General features: G+C 35.6%; 1 protein-coding gene across 3 annotated transcripts in view; it reads left to right on the forward strand.

Annotated features, from left to right (window-relative positions):
- Positions 1-19,844, forward strand: part of FSTL5 (follistatin like 5) — a 649,684-nt gene that overhangs the window by 578,551 nt on the left and 51,289 nt on the right. For all 3 annotated transcript variants that reach the window (XM_024736115.1, XM_024736116.1, XM_024736117.1), the window contains one exon: positions 6,348-6,497. In XM_024736115.1, coding sequence (XP_024591883.1) covers positions 6,348-6,497 — 150 coding nt within the window. The remainder of the gene's footprint in view (positions 1-6,347; positions 6,498-19,844) is intronic.

Consider the following 19,844-nt stretch of genomic DNA (forward strand, 5'->3'; position numbering starts at 1 on the left):
ACCCACAGTAATTAGGATGAGCCATATAGCTGTTGGAAACACGGCTACCAAATGTAGATTAAAAAGAATTTGATTAATAAAATGTGTGATGTGTTCTTTAGTTGCTGTGGAAAATCATTGGTTTTTTAGTAAGATTTTGATGAGAACACTCTAGCTGGAGAACAAGCCATTTGTTGGAGAACAACAAAGAATACAGTTACACATTTTGAGTAAGGTTTATTTATTATTTTTTCCTTTTTGCAAAAGTTCTCTTTCCTCCCAATTCTCAATTACTTCCAAGAAAGCGGACTCTTCTGCCAGTCTTAGGAACCTGATAGGTAGAGAAGCAGTAAAGTTAAACAATGAGAACTACTGAAAGCAATTTATTTTCAATAGTTAATGACCTGATCCCAATCAGTGAGAGAACCAGGTCGACAATACGTCTAGGAGTTTTCAAATTTAATGATATGTTTACATATTTATCAAACATCAAACCCTCTCTCTCTCCACCTTTAATGCAACATTCATTCGCAATAGTTCACTCTGTATCTAGGAGCATCTGTATACTATCCTTGGGTGAACCCATAATGTGGTACCCAAATTGGGTGTGTACATCTTAGGTCACCTGATTTGTTATATACTTATTTCTGCACTTAGTGCTGCAGTGAACCTAGGGGCGCGTATATCTTTTCAAATTAATGTAATTTTTGTTTCCTTCAGAAAAATACCCAGAAGTGGAATTCCTAGATTGTATGGTAGTTCTATTTTTAATTTCCTAAGGAAGCTTCATAAGGTTTTCCATAGTGGCTGCATCAACTTACAATTCCACCAGCGGCACATGAGGGTTCTCTTTTTTTCCACATACTAGCCAATAGTTTTTGCTGTCTTTTTGAAGATAGCCATTCTGGCAGGTGTAATTTGATGGCTCATTGTAGTTTTAATTTGCACTTGCCTGATGATTAGTGATGTTGAGCATCTTTGCATGTGTCTTTTGGCCATCTGTGTGTTTTCAAAATGCCTATTCACGTCCTTTGCCCACTTTTTAATTGAGTTGTTTGCTTTTTTGATATTGAGATAGACAATATTTAAATGAATGGGTGTAGATGTGTTCCAATAAACCTTTATTTATGGAAATCTGAATACCAGATAATGTTTACACATCACAACATAGTACTCTTCTTTTGATTTTTTTTCAACTGTTAAAAAATACCAGAAAGTGTTCTTAGTTCCTAGGCCATTTACCAAAATAGGCAGTGCGCTGAATTTGGCCTGGGGTCATGGTTTGCTGCTCCTCGCCTTACAAGAATGAAAAAACATTCCAGGAAGAATCAAGAGTCTGAAACAGCTAAGTATGGCAGAAATTATAAGCAACTTGAGAGCAGGCATTCACACAAATTCATGTTTTTATTTCCAGACAGAGCTTTGCATGATATCTTTCACATAGTAAGTGTTCAATAAATGTTCCCCAGCAATAACCGAAGAGCAACGATCGCAAATTCTAAAGCTCTTTGTGACTCTTCAAGAACTCTCTTTTGGAAGAGACAGGATCTGGAAAGCAAGTTTGAAGTTTGAGCAATTTAGAGTGAAAGGTCAAGAAATGGAATTAAGGTTCTTGACAGCTTGTTCAAAGTCTAAAGAAAATTAGATGGATTATTGAAAGGGAAAGCAGGTGAATCCAAATAATGTTTACTTAAATTACAGGGGCATGTGCATGTTCCAACACACCTGGAGACATAGCTAAAGTTATAATTAAAATGTAGGCAGATTCTGCCTTCAGGCAAAAGATAGTGGACAAACCATGATCAGAGAGAAGGATGCAAGGAAGGAATAAGGACAGAAACTTGTTGAGTTGGATGCAAGGTAAACAGATGTGCTTGGGACAAATTCATTCATCCTCACCATGAAAGACACAGAGGTAGACTATGAAGAAAGGGAGGAAAGAAAGATGGGAAATTGGAGATTTAAGGGAAAAGGTTTTTTAATTGGTCATCAATACAATATATGAAAATGATCAAGTCCTATAGAAGATGAGTATATATATCCATCTACTCGAGCTATAACTTGTGTTTAGCAAATCAGGACGCATCAACACTATTTTAATTGCTAAATCAAAATTTCCATCATCACTAGTGATACATCTTATATCCCTTTAAAATTTTGGAAGAAGATAATACATAAATAGGAACTGCATAATGAAATATGGAAGTAACCCAAAGGGAAATAGATAAATTCTAATTATGAGCTAGAATTGTCTTTTTATTATTGACTCGTCTTCATTAGCTCTAAAATCCTATTAATCCTTTAACTCTCAAAGGCAGTATACATTTCTATAAAAATGATTGAGTGATACTCTTTGATATAATTTCTGACAATTTTCCTCATCAGTACGTATTATCTTAATCTTCTTTTGCATCTCTTGTATATTTTAGTTTCCTTTTATCACTGAGTGCCTAATGCATGTGAAAAATATTCCCCTACTCTTTCTATCCACAGAAATAAATACTAATCTATGTAATCTGAAAACAGAGGAGTGCTATTGTAAAATGGGACCGAATAGACTATAATCAGCAATAATGGCATGAAGCAAAGCAAAGAAAATTCAGGGTGACTGTCAGGAAACTTTTAATGGCTTTGTAAACGTGATTGTGAGTCTGGTCAGGGCCATCTTATAGGGACAGCGTACAAATAGGAAATAATTCCCAGCAGAGCAGTTTATTTTACTGTTGACTAGTTTTGTAGCAAGCAAAGGGGTGGAAATTTCTCCTGGTTCAGCTGTTTTTTGACTGACAGTTTAGTGTCAGGTTACTCAGACTTTCTGTTATTTTGACAGGTTTTGTTGGGAGCTTTTACACAACGGCAAAGAATTTGTAAACAATTTTCCTATATTCAGATCCTTTTGTCAACCTTAGGTCCCACTTTTTCCCACCTTTTCATGCCTCTCAAGTACTTATGTTAGGTAGAGTTTGAGTCTCCTGAAATAGGTTCTTGTCAAAGATGTTCAAGATATTGGGTTGGCCGAAAAGTGCCTTTGGTTTTTAAGTAAAAATAAAAGACACCATTTTTCATTTTCACCAAGAACTTTATTGAACAACGTATTCAGCCTTTTGTTCCACTACCTTCTGCCATTTTTCAGGCAACTTCATAATTCCATCTTCCCAGAACTTTTTATCTTTTTGAGCAGAGAACTGTTGTAGGTGCTTTTTACAGTCTTCCAGGGAATTGAAATCTTTTCCATTAAGAGATTTTGTTAAAAAATGAAATAAGTGGAAATCCAAAGGTGCAATGCCTGGTGAATACGGCAGATGAAACAGAACTTCCCAGCCAACCTGTAACAGTTTTTGCCTGGTCATCAAAGAAACATCAGGTCTTGTGTTATCCTGATGGAAGATTATGCATTTTCTGCTGACTAATTCTGGATGCTTTTCATCGAGTGCTGCTTTCAATTGGTCTAACTGGGAGCAGTACTTGTTGCAATTAATTGTTTGGTTTTTCGGAAGGAGCTCATAATAGAGGACTTCCTTCCAATACCACCATATACACAACATCACCTTCTTTGGATGAAGAGCAGCCTTTGGTGTGGTTGGTGGTGGTTCATTCATTTCACTTGCCCCAAGATCTCTTCCATTCCACATTATTGTAGAGTATCCACTTTTCATCGCCAGTCAAAATTGTTTTAAAACCGGAACGTTTTCATTACGTTTCAGCAGAGAATCACATGAGGAAATACAATCAAGAAGGTTTTTTTTGCTTAACTTACGTGGAAACCAAACATCAAAGCAATTCACATAACCAAGTTGGTGCAAATGATTTTTAACACTTGATTTGGATATTTTGAGTATGTCGGCTATCTCCCAAATGGTATAACGTTGATTGTTCTCAGTTATCTCAATTTGATCACTATCAACTTCAACTGGTCTACCTACCTGTGGAGCGTCATCCAGCAAGAAATCTCCAGCATGAAACTTCACAAATCACTTCTGACACGTTCGATCAGTCACAGCACCTTCTCCACACACTGCACAAATCTTTTTTTTTGGTTGCGTTTTTACCTTTCTTGAAATAATAAAGCATGATATACCAAGAATGTTGCTTTTTTTCTTCCATCTTCAATATTAAAATGGCTCCACACAAGTTCGCCAATTTTGATAATATTTTTTAATGCACACTGATATAACAGCTGTCACAGTGCAATCTCACAAAATTGTTTTGAATGAAGTTAAAGACAACTAAGTGCTACGAGAGGCATCTTGAGGAAAAAACTGAACGAACCTTTTGGCCAACCCAATACTTCTGAAGAAAAATGGTGTAGAAAATAATGTTTCAGTGAATTGATGGACGAAGGTACAACCCGGTACTGTGTTCTGGGCATGTGCTGAGGACAGATTTCTGCCATCAGGTTTGTGTTGCCTGCTGACGAGTGCCATGGACACCACTGGTGGTCATCTCAGTATTATTGTGGGGCATTCTGTGAAATGCAGTTCATTCATACTCCCCAGAGCTATCGGAAATATACACGTGATGTTTAGTTTTGAGGTTTTTTGCTTATGTCCTGGAAGCCTGTCACACTTGTACTGTTCAGAGAACACTACAGTCCCCTGGTGTTATATGTCCCTGATATTTTAGTGAACCTGGGAATTCTGGACTGGATCCTTTTTTTTTTTTTTTTTTTGCGGTACGCGGGCCTCTCCCGTTGCGGAGCACAGGCTCCGGACGCGCAGGCTCCGCGGCCATGGCTCACGGGCCCAGCCGCTCCGCGGCATGTGGGATCTTCCCGGACCGGGGCACGAACCCGTGTCCCCTGCATCGGCAGGCGGACTCTCAACCACTGCGCCACCAGGGAAGCCCTGGACTGGAACTTAAAAATGAGTGGATTCTCCAGGTCCTCTGGAATTAGATCTGAAGTTTGGGGGGGGAAAAACCCCAGCAAGCTACACACTAAGCTTCTCATTCCAAAGTGTTCTGGGTTTTGCATTATTTTGCAAGTTTTATGCAAGCAAGAAAAAACACCTACTGTGGTTGCGCTGCCTCAGAAGAGTTACTGTGGTAGCATTTTAGTCACTAAAAGACAAATGTGGTTTATGTGCTGTCAGTATTATCTTCTCATTGAAAGAAATGCTTAGGTGGTGTTGACCATGAAAATTTTGTTGATTTTGTTTTATGATTATTAAATATATATGGTGGATGGTATATCTCCTGAAAAATAAATGTTTTGGTTTGAATTAGAGGTTAAAGAGAGTATTCTAATTGAGCTCATGAGTTACTAACTGGAGTATACAAATCAATGAATTAGACATGACAATCAGTGATCAGGCGTAAACCATAAAACAATTGACATATTTGGAATCAGTGTTTATCATTATGTAAGTAAGTGTTTATCTTTATACATATATTTCATGTACAGTTCAAGAAATCTCTCTTCTCAGTGGTTTTTCTAACTACAAATAAATTGTGAGAATCACAAAACCAACAGACCAGTGAATAAAAGAAAAACCTGAAACAAAAATAACAAGCTAAATGACATTTCTTCTAATCACCATGTGTCTGCCCATACAAATCAGAAAGGCTTACGTATCCCTTCAACATTCACTTACTGAATGTTGGAAGGAAGAAATAGAAGATAATTTTTGCCTCCTTTATGACCATATAGCACAAACTACACAATATTAACCAGAAGGTAGTTCTAGGGTAAAGGAGAAGAATGAAAAGGGCTTAGGCAGCTTAAAGGACTTTATAAAATTTGACCTTGATCCCAAATTGAAAATAAAATAACCATTTCGAGTAATTACCTTATTATCATTTTTCTAAGTTTCTGGTTCTCCACAAAGTAGAAGACTCCTTCAGTCTTGTGTAGTGGATTTGGTAGCTTTTAAAAAGCCCATGAATATGCTATGAGGGCAGCTCTTGAGGTTTTGAGAAGCTCTAAATATACTTTAGTGTGGCATATAATGTCTGGTAAAGAAGTTTGAGATTGGGGAGATTTGGGAGGAAACATTCGATTTATTATGTACTTCTGCAGTTACTGAGCTAAGAATAGGTAGTGACAAATGAAAAGACTATATGTTACTATAAATAAGCATTCAAAGGCTTAATAAAATATATTTTAAGGGTTATTTCACATTGATTCCTATACAAATTTAATGAATTTAAATATGCACTATATACTGTTCTATTTGATTTAACTCTTTATATATTTGACATAAATCTAAATATATAAATATGTAACATGAATACATATTTAACATATATATATATATAAAACTTCTGATGCTAAAAGTAGTAGAGCATGAAACATTAATGTTACTCATAATATGGCTATATCCATGTTATCATTTAAGATATTCATTTGATTTTTATTTTCTAAATTACAGGGTGAAGTCTGTCCCAGAGCTGAAGGCGAGGAAGTCCAGAGGTGTGTGTGGGCCACAGCTGTCAATGTCAAGGACAAGTTCATTTATGTGGCACAGCCAACTTTGGACAGAGTCCTTCTTGTTGATGTGCAGTCTCAAAAAGTTATTCAGGTATGAATGACTCCTCCTTTTGAAAGTGGTTTTGAAGACTATTTAATTTAATGTAATAGACTTTACCAGGTAACTCGTGCATTGCCATTTGGTTGCCATTGATAACTTGTTCCGTTATTTGGATAACTAAAAAGTATACACAATTTCTACAAACTGTCCTCTCATTCCACTCCTTGAGCCTAAAGAATTAAAGAAGTAATTGAAATAGCTTTTGTTTTCAACAGTTAGATTCCATGAATACCTCATAATCCCCACATGACCAGTTACACAAAAAACATCCTCACAATTGTTTATTCTGTCTAGAGCAAAGAGAGTCCCAGTCCAAGGCCAATTAAGGTGTTCCTAGTTACCATCACAGTAAAGTAGTATATCTTTCTCATGTGATTCTTAACAAAGGCTGAGACAATAGTAGATTTACTAGATAATAGTAGCTTAGTAGGTTTTACTATAGTAGTAAAACAAGTAATATGTGCATAGGTCAATGACAGAGAAAAACACCTATAACACACCTTGCCATGTCATTTTTCCATGTTGCCATGGTCATGGTTATGAAAAACTATTCTGGTTTGAGCCATCACCTATTTTATGCCCTGCTCTTTCTAAGACTGTCCATCTTGGACAGTCTACTAGAACTCAGTCTTACAATAATCAAGGGGCAGTGCAGGATTTATGCCCGGGCAGTCTGGCTCCGGTATCTCTCAGATACTGGCTCCAGTATCTCAGCCTAACAGTATCCTGTTAGGATCTATGGCTTCTCAGCTCAAAGGAAACAAACTTAAAATAGTTTTGTGAGATATGTATAATCTGTTAGATGGGAATAATAACTGTACATATCTCATAAAGTTATATTAAGGATTATACCAATTTATGCATGCAAAGCATTTGTAGCAGAGTCTGGACTATAGAAGTGCTATTTACTATCAAAATTCTGACAGATGCAGGAATCTAACCATTTCTTATATTTACAGAGATTTTTTTTTTCTTTTGCATCAGTATTGGTTTGAATTTGAAGTAGCTGTTAATCCCTCTAATGTTGATTCCTGACTAGAACCAAAAGAAGTGTTAAGAAGTTCAAAATCAGGGCCTCTCATTCTAAGAGTTCTTAACAGCTTCACATGAATTCATCCACCCACCTATCCATTCCATCCGCCCACCTATCCATTCCATCCACCCATCTATCCATTCCATCCACCCATCTATCCATTCCATCCACCCATCTATCCATTCTGTATACTTCATTAATTGCCTTTTATGAGATGTGTTTGGTATTACAAATAAAAGAATCAAAAGTGTTTCTATTAGAAAGCTCTGATATCTCCAGGGTTACAAATTTACAATGGATAACTAGTCCAGTGGTTCAGTTTCTACTATGAGAATGAACAGAAGAGTCATGAGTAGAAGGATGAATAACTGTCTAGTAGAAAATTCTAAGGCCTCCAGGGTTACACAGTTCCCTGTGCACCCAATCTAATGGTCCAGTAACTTCTGTGAGAACATATATTTTCTGTCTATTTTGCTTCCTATGTGTCTGTCTTTGAGACTGCTTGATTTTTGACCAGGTTGATTTTACTTTGATTTCAGCTGCAACATAGGCCAGCGAATTATAGGCATTCAGTCAGGGATTATCAAGACTCTTTAGTTAGCATGTGTTAGCTACTAGATGTTCTTTTAATCAGGCTGGTTTTTAAATTTAGTGTTCAAACTAGAAACCTACACTGACTGAGTATGTACTACCTAGTAGATATTCAAAAGTGAGAAAAGTTAACATAATTTATTATTCATCTAACTTCCATCTTCAGACAATGAAGTAAAATTTAAAATTAATAGGAAATATCAATAATGAAACATTCATGCAATGGTAAAAAATCACATCAATTATATTATTTTTCAAAGTGTCTATAATGCCTATAAAAAAGTAGAATGTAAAAGACATACAAGGTTAAAATATTAAACTAATATTACAATATAATTATGATTGTGGATATTTTCAGATAAGAATCTAACACATTTTTAGAAGTTAGAAAATTGGGCCTCAGTCCAAATGGGTTTTCCATGTGATCTTATGAAAATAATAATTATGCTTTATTACCCCTTCTAGTAATTACCTATCCAAAGGTATTCATTATGTGGCTTTCTGTCACCATAAGTCAGTATTGCCTAATTTTGAATATTACAGAGATGGAAATATACAGTATTCATTGTCTGTGTCTGGCTACATGATAATTGTGAAGTCATTTTGTTTGCATGGAGCTAGTGCTATTCTTTTTTTTTTTTTCGCTGCAGAAAAATCGATTACAGTTGATTCTCATTGTTTGCTGGTTCTGAATTTAAAACTCACTCTCTTGAATTTATTTAGATCCACAAAACCAATACACATGGTGTTTTGCAGACGCTCAGGGACTTGTGCAGAGTGAGGAGAAATGTGTGACCTGAAGTACATGTTCCCAGCTCAGGTTGGAAAAGGAGACACCCCGACTTTTTTGGTTCGGCTTTCATACTGTGAACAAGTGTTTTTTTCACAGTCTATTTACTATTGTGTTTTCAAGGACAACTGTGTTGTGTTGAAACGCTTGTGAAGGAAGGTCGTGGTGTGCCTAACGGTGGGCTTAATTCAGTCATGAGTCCTAACGCTGTATGGCCCTGAGTTCAATGTTACTGGTTTATTTTTTTAATATAAATTTATTTATTTATTTATTTGTTTGTTTGTTTATTTCGTTTTGGCTGCGTTGGGTCTTTGTTGCTGTGCACGGGCTTTCTCTAGTTGCGGCGAGCGGGGACTACTCTTTGTTGCGGTGCGTGGGCTTCTCGTTGCAGAGCATTGGCTCTAGGAGCGTGGGCTTCAGTAGTTGTGCTACGTGGGCTCAGTATTTGTGGCTCGCGGGCTCTAGAGCGCAGGCCCAGTTAGTTGTGGTGCACGGGCTTAGTTGCTCTGCAGCATGTGGGATCTTCCTGGACCAGCCCTCGAACCTGTTTCCCCTGAATTGGCAGGTGGATTCTTAACCACTGTGCCACCAGGGAAGTTCTCAATGTTACTGTTAATTAATAAACAATATGTATTAAATAACATTTCTCTGTGCAGAAACACTCATGAAATTAGGTTATGTATTGATCAGATAGATGATGAAAATCTTGTGACCAGAGACTGATAGGAACCAAACTATGCATTTCCTATAGAAGCAGTGGTTCAGTGTTCAGAAATTCAGTGTTTGTGGTGACTTTGTAGAACAAATGCCATTAATAATGAGAAGCAAATGTATTTTGAAATATCAGACTTTATTTATACATTAACAGTAGAAAGGATAAATTCTGGAGGGAGATAATAGAAAGAAAAGGGAAATGTTGATAATTCGGTCAAAGTGAATGAGAATTTTCTGTAATATAATAAATAGTAATACATAGTATATGTATATAATAATAGATATAATATATGTGTATATGTAATATATATTATATATACTATATATATTTGTATATATTATATACATATACTATGTATTACTCTTTATTATACAACTTATAAAATATAATACAGGAAGCTCTCAGATTTAGAAAGGACAATGAAACAAATGGAAAAAAAATCAATACCTGAATATATTAACATGACACAGCCACACATAAAGCCAAAAGGAAGATCTAAAAATAGGAGATAAAGTACTATGAGAACAGCAGCTATTTTCTCAGTAGCGATAATGGACACCAAAAGAAAGTGAAATAATATTATTAAAAGACTAAATGGAAATAAAATATGCTCTGATATTATATGGTCAGTGGAAAAAGTATATAATTTATTTACTGTATCAGATACAAAAAAATAGACTTTATCAACAAAATAAATTTAAACAAAACTGAAACTGAAAACTATATGCTTCAGGAATAAGGAAAATTAAGCAGTTCTACTTGATGTATAGAGAGCGAGTAAACTGGTAAACATAGGACCTATTAAAATACTAACTGTCAATAATAATGATATTCCCTGAATTTAAGTTTGAAAGTTTTAAAAGAGTGAAAACACAGGACTAAAATAGCAAAAAAAAAATGTTTAAATATTGTACAACAATATGTAAGCAGGGAAAGGGCTGATATTATTTGAAATATATATGTTAAGGTTCCTTGTATTATTTAAGAATGGGAGTAATTATGGATTACCTATGTACATTAAGTATGTTTATTAATATTTTAAGAAACTGTGTCTTAAATATTGTATTTGTCTATGAAAAAATAGAATTACATGAACAACTTACTCCTAAATACAGTAGGAAAAGAAGAATTAAGAAAGAGAAAACAGTAAGAATGGAAAAATCAGGACAAAAGTCTTTAAACAAAATTATAGAATAAAACCAAATATGTTTATAATTACAATAACCGAGATTGGAGTAAAATAATAGCTGATAATAAAAAGTAATGGACCGAATAATGAAAATCTTAGCCATATGCAGATTATGAGATATATCCCCAAAATAAGAAAAAATAAAATTTGAAATTTAAGGACAGTTCCAGATAATTTAGTCATATACTAACAAAACAAAAAAGCTGATGTAAGTGAGAAATATTTGATACTTCTGTTCTTGATAAATCAACAGACAAAATTAATACTTTATGCAAATTGAACATTATTACTATGCTTGAACTAACAGATACCTGTATTATTTTTTTGCATCCAGCAGTAATTAAATATACATTATTACTAAATATTTCACTTTCTAAACCTTTTCAATATCATTTGATATCACCATTCATCCTGCTTTAATTAAATACAACACACTGCGTAGCTTATAAACAACAGAAATTTGTTTCTCAAGGTGGCAGTATGACCATGACCTGGTGAGGGCCCTCTTTCTGGTTCATAGCCATTGCCATCTCACTGTGTCTTCACATGGGGGAAGGGGTGAGCGATCTCTGTGGGGTCTTTTTTGTAAAAGCACTAATCCCACTCGTGAGGGCTCCATTATCATGACCTAACCACCTCCCAAATGCCCATCATCTGATACCATCATCTTTGAGGGTTAGGATTACAACAAGTGAATTCTGGGGGGACACAAACCTTCAGACTAGAGCATTCACTAAAGGAAACATTTTTGAAAATGAACACATGCTGGGTTATAAATTTAGCCTCAAGAAATATTAATGAAATCATTTTACACTGATTCTCTGACACAGTGCTAAGCTATCAAAAACTGCAAAGTAAATTTAAAATGTCAATATCAATAGCAGGTAATATTGGTAATCATGATTAAACATGTTGAATCCAAGTAAGACTGTCTTTGAAAGAATTTTGTTACTGTAATGAAAAAAAATAAATAATAGATTGAAAATAAAACATTTGGGCTTCCCTGGTGGCGCAGTGGTTGAGAGTCCGCCTGCCGATGCAGGGGACCTGGGTTCGTGCCCCGGTCCGGGAAGATCCCACATGCCGCGGAGCGGCTGCGCCCGTGAGCCATGGCCGCTGAGCTTGCGCGTCCGGAGCCTGTGCTCCACAACGGGAGAGGCCACGGCAGTGAGAGGCCCGCGTACAGCAAAAAAAAAAAAAAAAGAAAAGAAAAGAAAACATTTAACTAGATAATTTTAGAATTTAGCTGAAGAAAATCACAATACTGTAAATGAAAGAAGGAAAGTAAAAATATATGTAGATAAAGGCACAATGAAATGAATATATAAAAGGTAAAAATTGATTTATTCAAAAAAGACTAATTAAAAGGAAACTGAGAATTTGGGCAAAGAACAAGGACAAAAGTCATGGTTAATACTATTAGAACTGAATAAAAGAAATAACAATAACCACAATCCTGGCAGAGAGTAAAAGGAACTAAGAAAGTATTAAAGTAAAAGTCATGGTAGTAAATTTGGAAATGTAGTGAGAAAGAACAAATTAAAGAGAAGGTATAAGTTAATAACATATAATCCAAGAAGTAATCAGAAAGGAACACTTTTATGACAAATGAACTGATTTAAGAGTACTAAAACAGAAAATTCTGTCCCAGATGGAATTAGAGGTGAAAATTCTTCCGAACTTTAAAGTAACATTTTAGCAAGCAATTTGATGAGAAGTAGTGATTAAAAAATGTGTATTTTCACTATCTTGATGGCTGACTTCCTGTTTTACCCCTTCTACCCACTCTATGTACAGTCGCTGCATATTCTTGGATTGTCAGCTATCAAAAACAAATCTGAACCCAGTCTTCATGCATCTTGCCTCGTGCCACCATTTATCAGCCTTATTGCCTCATTTTTCTATGACTGCCTTCCATTTGAGGAATAGTAGGAACGGAGAGTAACATAACAGAGACTTCCCTATTGTAGGAAATATGTGGGCACTTAATCCTTGGATCAAAAAGGCAGTACTGTGTCATGGGTTTGCCCACACAACTCTGGGGAGGTATGGGATGGAATTGAATATTGCCCTTCTGTCAATAAAAAGAAAAATTTTGAATTATAGGGGTGCTTGAATACCTCCCTGGAAAGAAGTAGAGTGAAGTAGCAGCTGCAGTGATTTGGGACGTTCTGCAGTGATCTATTCTATAGATATTTAGAGGCCAAATTAGTTTAGAAAATGAAATTTTCCATATTGGGTATATTCAGTCTAGCCATCTTTCTGAAAGAGACATTATTTTCTGAAGCCTATTGTTGACTATAAATATCAGCCTAAAATTTTACGTATATACTCCATAAAAATGTCTTTTAAAAAATTAAAGTTTTCTATCTTTGAATTTGTCTGAATTCTTTTTTTTTGTAACCATGTATAATTTCAGTCTGTGAGCCTCTTTAGATGATGAAATTCCATAAGTCTACTAAGTGTTGGCTGAAATAACACATCCCTATATTTGTCTTAACATGACCTTAGAGTATGTGAATTTTAATGCTTGAAAGTACATGCTTAAAGGTGAATTAGGAATATCCTAATGACTCTACTTTTATACTTGAAAATAGGCAATCTCTTAGAATTCTAAATTCCCTCAAAGTTTCTCCTAATTTAAAAACAACATGTAAATAATAGATTTAACAGATGTAGGTATTGAAACTTATGCTTTATAAATTAATAATCCAATTAATTCAAGTTTTAAAACCCTTTAAGGAAAGCATATTTCTAGCTACTTAAAAAAATAATGGTAAACTGCTTCATTTGTGATTTAAAGCTTTATTCATATCCAAGGACAGAGTATACTCAAAGTCACCTGCAAGGTACAAAGTTAGTTTTGTGAAAAGTAAAGCATCCTTTCTCAATTTGATACCTTTTCTCAATAGAGGCTGACTCAAGTCAGCCTTTTTTGTATCCAAATGAAGTTACACTTCCTGATTGTGTGCTGTACGTCTGTTTGTTTCTTTATTTTAGCCTAAGTATATTATACAGTGGCAACTAAGAATAATAATTATAATCAAAATTTAATCATCTCCAGAACATGATAGAAACTGGTACAGAATTTTTTATAGGGGGGACAGAGAGATGGAACAGTGAGTCCAAAATCAAATTGCCTTCTTTTTGAACAGAAAAAAAAGAGAGAGGAAAAAAAGAACAGTAAACTTATTTAAATTTACTCTTTCAAGTTTTTTTTCAGTCCAATCAAATTGGATCCCTAGTGTTTTATACTGACCTTATCTAAGAAATCATATTTCTGACTTTCTTTTATTTCTTTTGTATATATTTGAATGTGAGAATTGGTATTAAGTGTGTAATTTTAGCACGAAACATTTTAAAAACTTGAACATTGTTGCATTTTACTCTTAAATGGCAAATGTTTTCTTGACAACATGTTTTACAAACCTCATGATAAATTCTTACCATAGGGGTATATTTGTTTTCAGTGGATACATTAATATCATTTCTGTGTGCAGCTTAAAAATAAAAGGTCACACATTTTTAATGGAATCTGTCACCTTGGTGTTGCTCTAAACATCAAATGCTTATTACTTTTCTTGCCATTAATACTTTTTGTAAGAATGGCATGCAGGTGATATTTTCCTGCGTAAAAGATTAACTACTAAACAACTGACCTCATTTTTGCCTTCTGTGGAGCAAAATCAGGTTCTGCTTGGATGCGGAAGTGGCTTATTGTAACACATCGGGTATTCTTAAGTGTCATCAGCAGTCTTCTCTAGCTGTTAGCGCATTATCCTGAGAATCTACATCATTACTTTAAATTAGGTTCACTTAATTAGCCAGCTGGTATTCTCCTTGTCAGACTGATACACAAGCTGTGTTTCACTGCTCCTTCATGTCAAGGCTAAACTCCAGGTTCAGGGTATCTTTGTTGCTATTCTCACTACTTTGCTCTGACAAAATAACCCATCTTTATATAAGTTGACACAACTGGTCCATAACCAGTGTAGCATCAGTTTTAAATTATTTGTAGTTGGTGCACCCCCCTCAAGGAATACTGATAAAAATTTTTTCAACATCTTTATTGAAGTATAATTGCTTTAAAATGGTTTGTTAGTTTCTGCTTTAAAACAAAGTGAGTCAGCTATACATATACGTATATCCCAGTATCTCCTCCCTCTTGTGTCTCCCTCCCATCCTCCCTATCCCACCCCACTGGGTGGTCGCAAAGCACCGAGGTGATCCCCCTGTGCTATGTGGCTGCTTCCCACTAGCTATCTATTTTACATTTGGTAGTGTATATATATCCATGCCACTCTCTCACTTTGTCCCAGTTTACCCTTATCCCTCACCATGTCCCCAAGTCCATTCTCTAAGTATGTGTGTTTATTCCTGTCCTGCCCCTAGGTTCTTCAGAACGATTTTTTTTTTTTAGATTCCATATATGTGTGTTAGCATACAGTATGTGTTTTTCTCTTTGTGACTTACTTCACTCTGTATGACAGACTCTAGGTACATCCACCTCACTAAAATAACTCAATTTTGTTTCTTTTTCTGGCTGAGTAATATTCCATTGTATATATATATGTGCCACATCTTCTTTATCCATTCATCTGCTGATGGACACTTATGTTGCTTCCATGTCCTGGCTATTGTAAATAGAGCTGCAATGAACATTGTGGTACATGACTCTTTTGAATTATGGTTTTCTCAGGGTATATGCCCAGTAATGGGATTGCTGGGTAATATGGTAGTACTATTTTTAGTTTTTACAGGAACCTCCCTACTGTTCTCCATAGTGGCTGTACCAATTCACATTCCCACCAGCAGTGCAAGAGAGTTCCCTTTTCTCCACACCCTCTCCAGCATGTATTGTTTGTAGATTTTCTGATGGTGGCCATGCGGACTGGTGTGAGGTGACACCACAGTGTAATTTGCATTTGCATTTCTCTAATGCTTAGTGATGTTGAGCATCCTTTCATGTGTTTGATGCAATCTGTATATCTTCTTTGGAGAAATGTCTATTTAGAACTTCTGCCCGTTTTGGATTGGGTTGTTTGTTTTTTTTACATTGAGTTGAATGAGCTGCTTGTAAATTTTGGAGATTAAGCCTTTGTCAGTTGCTTCATTTGCAAATATTTTCTCCCATTCTGAGGGTTGTCTTTTCGCCTTGATACGGTTTCCTTTGCTGTGCAAAAGCATTTAAGTTTCATTAGGTCCCATGTGTTTATTTTTATTTTTATTTCCATTTCTCTAGGAGGTGGGTCAAAAAGGATCTTGCTGCGATTTATGTCATAGAGTGTTCTGCCTATGTGTTCCTCTAAGAATTTGATAGTATCTGGCCTTACATTTAGGTCTTTAATCCATTTTGAGTTTATTTTTGTGTATGGTGTTAGGGAGTGTACTAATTTCATTCTTTTACATGTAGCTCTCCAGTTTTCCCAGCACCACTTATTGAATAGGCTGTCTTTTCTCCATTGTATATTCTTGCCTCCTTTATCAAAAATAAGGTGACCATATGTGTGTGGGTTTATCTCTGGGCTTTCTATCCTGTTCCATTGATCTATATTTCTGTTTTTGTGCCAGGATCATACTGTCTTGATTACTGTAGCTTTGTAGTATAGTCTAAAGTCAGGTAGCTTGATTCCTCCAGCTCCATTTTTCTTTCTCAAGTTTGCTTTGGCTATTCGGGGTCTTTTATGTTTCCAAACAAATTACAAAATTTTTTGTTCTAGTTCTGTGAAACATGCCATTGGTAGTTTGATAGGGATTGCATTGAATCTGTAGATTGCTTTGGGTAGTAGAGTCATTTTCACAATGTTGATTCTTCCAATCCAAGAACATGGTATATCTCTCCATCTGTTTGTGTTATCTTTAATTTCTTTCATCAGTGTCTCATAGTTTTTAGCATACAGGTCTTTTGTCTCCTTAGGTAGGTTTATTCCTAGCTATTTTATTCTTTTTGTTGCAATGGTAAATGGGAGTGTTTCCTTAATTTCTCTTTCAGATTTTTCATCATTAGTGTACAGGAATGCAAGAGATTTCTGTGCATTAATGTTGTATCCTGCTGCTTTACCAAATTCATTGATTAGCTCTACTAGTTTTCTGGTAACATCTTTAGGATTCTCTGTGTATAGTATCATGTCATCTGCAAACATTGACAGTTTTACTTCTTTTCCAATTTGGATTCCTTCTATTTCTTTTTCTTCTCTGATTGATGTGGCTAAAACTTCCAAAACTACGTTGAATAATAGTGGTGAGAGTGGGCAACCTTGTCTTCTTCCTGATCTTAGTGAAAATGCTTTCAGTTTTTCACAACTGAGAAAAATGTTGGCTGTGGGTTTGTCATATATGTACTTTATTATGTTGAGGTAAGTTCCCTCTATGCCTACTTTCTGGAGGGTTTTTATCATAAATAGGTGTTGAATTTTGTCAAAAGCTTTTTCTGCATCTGTTGAGATGATCATATGGTTTTTCTCCTTCAGTTTGTTAATATAGTTTATCCCGTTGATTGATTTGTGTCTATTGAAGAATCCTTGTATTCCTGGGATAAACCCCACTTGATCATGGTGTATGATGCTTTTACTGTGCTATCGTATTCTGTTTGCTAGTATTTTGTTGAGGATTTTTGCATCTATGTTCATCAGTGATATTGGCCTGTAGTTTTCTTTTCCTGTGACATCTTTGTCTGGTTTTGGTATCAGGGTGATGGTAGCCTCATAGAATGAGTTTGGGAGTGTACCCCCCTCTGATATATTTTGGAAGAGTTTGAGAAGGATATGTGTTACCTCTTTTCTAAATGTTTGATGGAATTCGCCAGTGAAGCCCTCTGGTCCTGGGCTTTTGTTTGTTGAAAGATTTTTTTTTTTTCTTTTTGCGGTACGCGGGCCTCTCAATGTTGTGGCCTCTCCCGTTGCGGAGCACAGGCTCGGGACGCACAGGCTCAGCAACCATGGCTTACGGGCTCAGCTGCTCCACGGCATGTGTGATCTTTCCGGACCAGGGCACGAACCCGTGTCCCCTGCATCAGCCAGCGGACTCTCAGCCACTGCGCCACCAGGGAAGCCCTTGTTGAAAGATTTTTAATCACAGTTTCAATTTCAGTGCTTGTGATTGGTCTGTTTATATTTTCTATTTCTTCATGCTTCCATCTCAGAACGTTGTGCTTTTCTAAGATTTTGTCCATTACTTCCAAGTTGTCCATTTTATTGGCATATAGTTGCTTGTAGTAATCTCTCATGGTCCTTTGTATTTCTGCAGTGTCAGTTGTTACTTCTCATTTTTCATTTCTAATTCTGTTGATTTGAGTCTTCTCCCTGTTTTTCTTGATGAGTCTAGATAGTGGTTTATCATTTTTGTTTATCTTCTCAAAGACCAGCTTTTAGTTTTATTGATCTTTGCTATCATTTCCTTAATTTCTTTTTCATTTATTTCTGATCTGATCTTTATGATTTCTTTCCTTCTGCTAACTTTATGAGTTTTTTGTCCTTCTTTCTCTAATTGCTTTAAGTGTAAGGTTAGGTTGTTTATTGGAGGTGTCTCTTGTTTCTTGAGGTAGGATTGTATTGCTATAAACTTCCCTCTTAGAACTGTTTTTGCTGCATCACATAGGTTTTGGGTTGTTGTTTTTTCATTGTCATTTGTTTCTAGGTATTTTTTCACTTGCTCTTTGATTTCTTCAGTGATCTCTTGGTTATTTAGTAGTGTATTGTTTAGCCTCCATGTGTTTGTATTTTTTACAGATCTTTTCCTATAATTGATATCTAGTCTCATAGCATTGTGGTAGGAAAAGATACTTGATACGATTCAATTTTCTTAAATTTACCAAGGCTTGATTTCTGACCCAAGATATGATCTATCCTGGAGAATGTTCCATGAGCACTTGAGAAAAATGTGTATTCTGTTGTTTTTGGATGGAGTGTCCTATAAATATCAATTAAGTCCATCTTGTTTAATGTATCATTTAAAGCTTGTGTTTCCTTATTTATTTTCATTTTTCATGATCTATCCATTGGTGAAAGCTGGGTGTTCATGTCCCCTACTATGATTGTTACTCTTGATTTCCCTTTTTGTGGCTGTTAGCATTTGCCTTATGTATTGAGGTGCTCCTATGTTGGGTGCTAGCTATTTACAATTGTTATATCTTCTTCTTGATTTGATCCCTTTATTATTATGTAGTGTCCTTCTTTGTCTCTTTTAATAGTCTTTATTTTAAAGTGTATTTTATCTGTTATGAAGATTGCTACCCAACCTTTCTTTTGATTTCCATTTGCATGGAATATCTTTTTCCATCCCCTTACTTTCAGTCTGTATGTGTCCCTAGGTCTAAGGTGGGTCTCTTGGAGACAACATATATGTGGGTCTTGTTTTTGTGTGCATTCAGCCAGTCTATGTCTTTTGGTTGGAGCATTTAATCCATTTACATTTAAGGTAGTCATCAATATGTATGTTCCTATTACCATTTTCTTAATTGTTTTGGGTTTGTTATTATAGGTCTTTTCCTTCTCTTGTATTTCCTGCCTAGAGAAGTTCCTGTAGTATTTGTTGTAAAGCTGGTTTGGTGGTGCTGTATTCTCTTAGCTTTTGCTTGTTTGTAAAGATTTTAATTTCTCCATAAAATCTGAATGAGATCCTGGCTGGATCGAGTAATCTTGGTTGTAGGTTTTTTCCCTTTCATCACTTTCAATATGTCCTGCCAGTCCCTTCTGGCTTGCAGAGTTTCTGCTGAAAGATCAGCTTATGGGGATTGCCTTGTATGTTATTTGTTGTTTTTCCCTTGCTGCTTTTAATATTTTGTCTTTGTATTTAACTTTTGATTGTTTGATCAGTATGTGTCTTGTCGTGTTTCTCCATGGATCTATCCTGTATGGGGCTCTCTGCACTTCCTGGACTTGATTGACTATTTCCTTTCTTAGGGAAGTTTTCAACTATAATCTCTTCAAATATTTTCTCAGTCCCTTTTTTTTTTCTCTTTTTCTTCTTCTGGGACCCCTATAATTTGAATTTTAGTGCGTTTAATTTTGTCCCAGAGGTCT

Source organism: Neophocaena asiaeorientalis, unplaced genomic scaffold (genome assembly GCF_003031525.2).
Source record: "Neophocaena asiaeorientalis asiaeorientalis breed wild unplaced genomic scaffold, Neophocaena_asiaeorientalis_V1.1 scaffold7, whole genome shotgun sequence".
In the NCBI taxonomy this organism is placed as follows: Eukaryota; Metazoa; Chordata; class Mammalia; order Artiodactyla; family Phocoenidae; genus Neophocaena; species Neophocaena asiaeorientalis.